Genomic DNA, 3755 nt, shown 5'->3' on the forward strand with positions numbered 1-3755 from the left:
AACTGGGGGACATGGAGGGATGACGCCTTGAGCAGCAGGGCCACGGGGCAGCTGGGTGAAGGCTGCCTTGCGTCCCCAACCTTAGCTCACCTCCGAGGTGCCAGTGGCTTTGTTGGAGAGGGCTTCGCTCAGTGCCAGGGAGCTGGTGTTGACAGCATGTGCCAGCTCCTGCTCCACAGCTTTGTGAGCCTTGGCTGCCTCGTGGATCCTGTGGGCAACAGGGGCTGGAGCTGCCAAGGCTCCCCCAGGCTGGACAGGCAGCATGGGAGTAGGAGACCCCTGTAGCTCTGGGTGGCCACAGCGAGGCTCCCTACATCCCCGTGCCCACCACATCCCCCATCTCAGAGCCTGACCTGGCTATGAGGGTCTCGGCAACCCGCGAGACTTGCTGCAGGAGGCTGCTCTCCTCCTCTGTCAGGTACTCCATGGACTGCTGGGAGCTGAGCCGTGGTCGGGCAGCCGCTCGGTAGCTCTCCCCCTTCTGCTTGTCCTCCCAGGACTTGAGGGTGCTTTCAAATGCCTGTGGGGGACAGAGATGCCCCCCCACCAGCCTGTCACACCTTCCCCTGTCCCAGCATGGCCCTGCTGCGCAGGCTGTGAGCTTGAGCTCACCCGATCCCTTGTCAGCATCTGGGCTCGGTTCTTGTGCTGGATCTTGATGACGCCAGGTGGCTGGATCCAGGCTTCTCCATCCACCTGCACGGGGACGCCCTCATCCCCCCGGATGGTGATCTTCACCATGCGGCACTGTGGGGCAGACAGCTTGGGGGTAGCATCGCAGCTGGCACCACGCTACTGGCTTCAGCTGCTGTGCTGGGACTGAAAAGACTCCTGGTGCTATGCCATGCCAGCCAGGAGCTTGGCTGAGCCACACCACTCCAGGCTCTGCTGGTGCCCCAAAAAGCTTTCAAGCACGTGCAGAGTCCCACAGAGTCTCTTGCCCCTACCTGTGCGATGCGATGGTGCTGGAGGTTGATGACCCGTGACACGGCCATCTGGATGCTGCCAAAGACGGCCACCACCTCCAGCTTCTTGTCATCGAAAGATGGAGCCCCAAAGTTCTGCAGAGGACCAGTACAAGTGAGACCCCAGACATTTTGGGACCCCGCTTTTTCCCCTGTATGTGCCCAAGGCAGGGACACCCCAAACCCCTGCCCAAGGGCTCCCAGGTTCCCTGAGACTATGGGAAGGATGTCGTGCCCCCCACCCCGTGGCGCGGGCACTCACATTGTCCTCCTTGGTGCCTCCCCAGAAGTTGATGCCCCCAGCGTAGCTGGGGATGTTGAGGACAGCGATGCCCTGCAGGCTGGGCAGCGAGATGGGCACCCCGTCGCACTGCAAGAGAAGGCTGAGCCTGGGGGGCACCGTGCCGCCGCCACCCCCCCCGCCATCCCTGTTCCACCTGGCCTCGTACCTCCAGCTGCACCCGCTGCTCCAGGTTCTTGTAGGTGCGCTGCAGGAGCTCCTTCGTGCCCAGCACCCCATACCACATCATGTTCTTGGTGCGGCTGCTGCAAGGCGAAGTGGGACAGGTGACAGGGGCTGCAGGAGCCCTGCTGCAGGCTCTGCACCCTCCCCAGGGCACTGGGCTGAACCAGTTGGCCTGGATTGCTGGCCCTGTGCCTGCCTCAGTTTCCCCACTCCCAGAAGAGGGGGGCTGCCTGCTGCCTCCCAGGAGATGCAGGCTGCAGCTTGTGGCACCAAGATGTGCACCCTTCCATGCCAGCACGGCACTGTCTCCTCTATCCAGGTGCAGAGTGGGTAAATCCCACCAAGCCCTCCTGTGCCCCTTTACACACCCGGGGGGCAGCAGTAGCTGGAGCCTCACAGCAGCCCTCCCCCTTCCCGAGGGTATTTGCAATCTGGTGCCCACCCAAGGGTGCTCACCCAAGCACTGCGACACTGAGTGCAGGTGGAAAACCTGCCACAGGAAGGGGGTCCTCAGCCAGGCATGGCAGCCCTGAGCCAAGCCCACGGCTCCCAGCATCATGACAGTCCCTCCTGGCATGGACATCAGAGAGCCAGGGGGGTACATGTTTTTTCTAGGGGAATCCGGGGGTTTCAGTCAACCTGCACTTCTTGGGGTGCTCATCCCGTTTGTTGTTGAACTCCAGGGAGATCTTCGCATCCAGGCCAATGCCGAAGTAGTTATTCATGACGCATTTCTCCGAGAAGAGGCTGAAAGCGGCAGACAGGGCAGGAGAGTTGGGAGGCAGCTGCACACGGGCAACAACTGCACTGGCACTGGGGGACGGGGTATAAAACCCGCTGGAGCTGCGGTGTGAGCTCGCGCGGGGGTTGGCACAGGAAGCCTGACCCAAGCCAGCAGGGACGGCTGGAGCCCCCTTGGTCCCCATGGTGTGACACCCATGGCACATCAAGGACCCGCCTGCACTGGGCAGAGGGGCAGCCCCGAGCTCCCAGCAGGAGCACAGTGCTGGCCAAGGGGCTGGCAGCAAGAGAACCTGCACCGGCCACAGGCAGGCTTCCCGGCACGGGCACTGGTGGGCCAGGGAGGGCTGGGCACCAGGGATGCCAGACTGGTGGGCAGAAGATGCCCCAGCGGCCATCTCCAAGAGATAGCATGGTCCCAGCTCTGCTCCTGCTCCATGATGGGCAGCAAGGAGGGGCCAGGGGCCCTGGGCCAGACAGGACCCCAGACTCACAGAGCGCTGGGATCTTCAGGGAACTGCAAGCTGCCGAAGGTGTCTGGCCTGTCCAGGATGATGGCGGAAGATGCAGAGGTCACCGTCTCCCGCCGAGAGCCTGGACAGCAGGGAAAGAAGGCAGCTGCTGAACTGGCTCTTACCCCAAGCCCATCCATCCCATGGCTCACCCCCATGCCCCCAAAAAAAGCCATGTTCCCCATTGGCATCTTACTGAGTCTCTCCTCCTCCTTATTGAGCTCCTCCGAGCTGTCCTTCTTGCTGGGGCCCACACTGCTCCGGTAGGCTTGGGTCTGCTTGTTCTGCTCATCCACAGCTGGATGCAAAGAGGGGTATGACAGCGAATCCTGGGAAGCCCCATGGCCCTGTGCCCCCTCCCCAGGTCAGCCTTCCAGGCCTGTGCCAGCCAGGGCCCAGGCTGTTACCTCTGCCCCGCGTTGGGCACTTCCCTCAGCCATGCCGAGCATCCAGAGGTTGGATGGCACAGCAGGGCTGCCACCCCAAGGATTCACACGGGGCAACCAAGGCACAGGTCCAGCACCAAGCTGCGGTGGCTCCGCAGCCCATGCCAGGCTGCTGCAGCACCACGACCGCTGCCAGCCCCCACCACCCTCACCTTTCTCCGCCTGCTCAATGATTTGCCGCAAGGCTTTCTTCAGGCTGTTCGCCCGCAGCATGAGCTGCTCCTTGGATTTGAAGATGCGAGGCATGGGGCTGGGGTTGAAGCTGCCACCTTTCTCCTGGTCCTTGGTCTCAGCAGGGGTGGCCTGTGCCATTCCCTCGGGGACCACAATGGCCTGAGCCCACCACCCTCACCTTTCTCCGCCTGCTCAATGATTTGCCGCAAGGCTTTCTTCAGGCTGTTCGCCCGCAGCATGAGCTGCTCCTTGGATTTGAAGATGCGAGGCATGGGGCTGGGGTTGAAGCTGCCACCTTTCTCCTGGTCCTTGGTCTCAGCAGGGGTGGCCTGTGCCATTCCCTCGGGGACCACAATGGCCTGAGCCTCCTCATTCAGCTCCCGCACCAGCGAGTCCAGCTTCTCGTTCAGCATGGCGCACTGCAGAACACCCACCACACTCAGCACACTGG

The 3755-nt window shown here is 62.5% G+C and overlaps 1 protein-coding gene across 1 annotated transcript in view; it reads right to left on the minus strand.

The window, feature by feature from the left end:
* The window catches only part of DGKK (diacylglycerol kinase, kappa), a gene marked incomplete at its 5' end in the record, with an annotated part of 10736 nt that overhangs the window by 1719 nt on the left and 5262 nt on the right, over positions 1 to 3755 (minus strand). The window contains 10 exon segments of the mRNA XM_010296280.1: positions 52 to 208; positions 354 to 531; positions 534 to 747; positions 948 to 1061; positions 1228 to 1335; positions 1415 to 1511; positions 2071 to 2178; positions 2667 to 2766; positions 2881 to 2982; positions 3483 to 3751. Of these exon segments, the coding sequence (XP_010294582.1) occupies positions 52 to 208; positions 354 to 531; positions 534 to 747; positions 948 to 1061; positions 1228 to 1335; positions 1415 to 1511; positions 2071 to 2178; positions 2667 to 2766; positions 2881 to 2982; positions 3483 to 3751 (1447 nt within the window).

The sequence above is a fragment of the Phaethon lepturus genome, unplaced genomic scaffold (assembly GCF_000687285.1).
Source record: "Phaethon lepturus isolate BGI_N335 unplaced genomic scaffold, ASM68728v1 scaffold14501, whole genome shotgun sequence".
NCBI lineage: Eukaryota > Metazoa > Chordata > Aves > Phaethontiformes > Phaethontidae > Phaethon > Phaethon lepturus.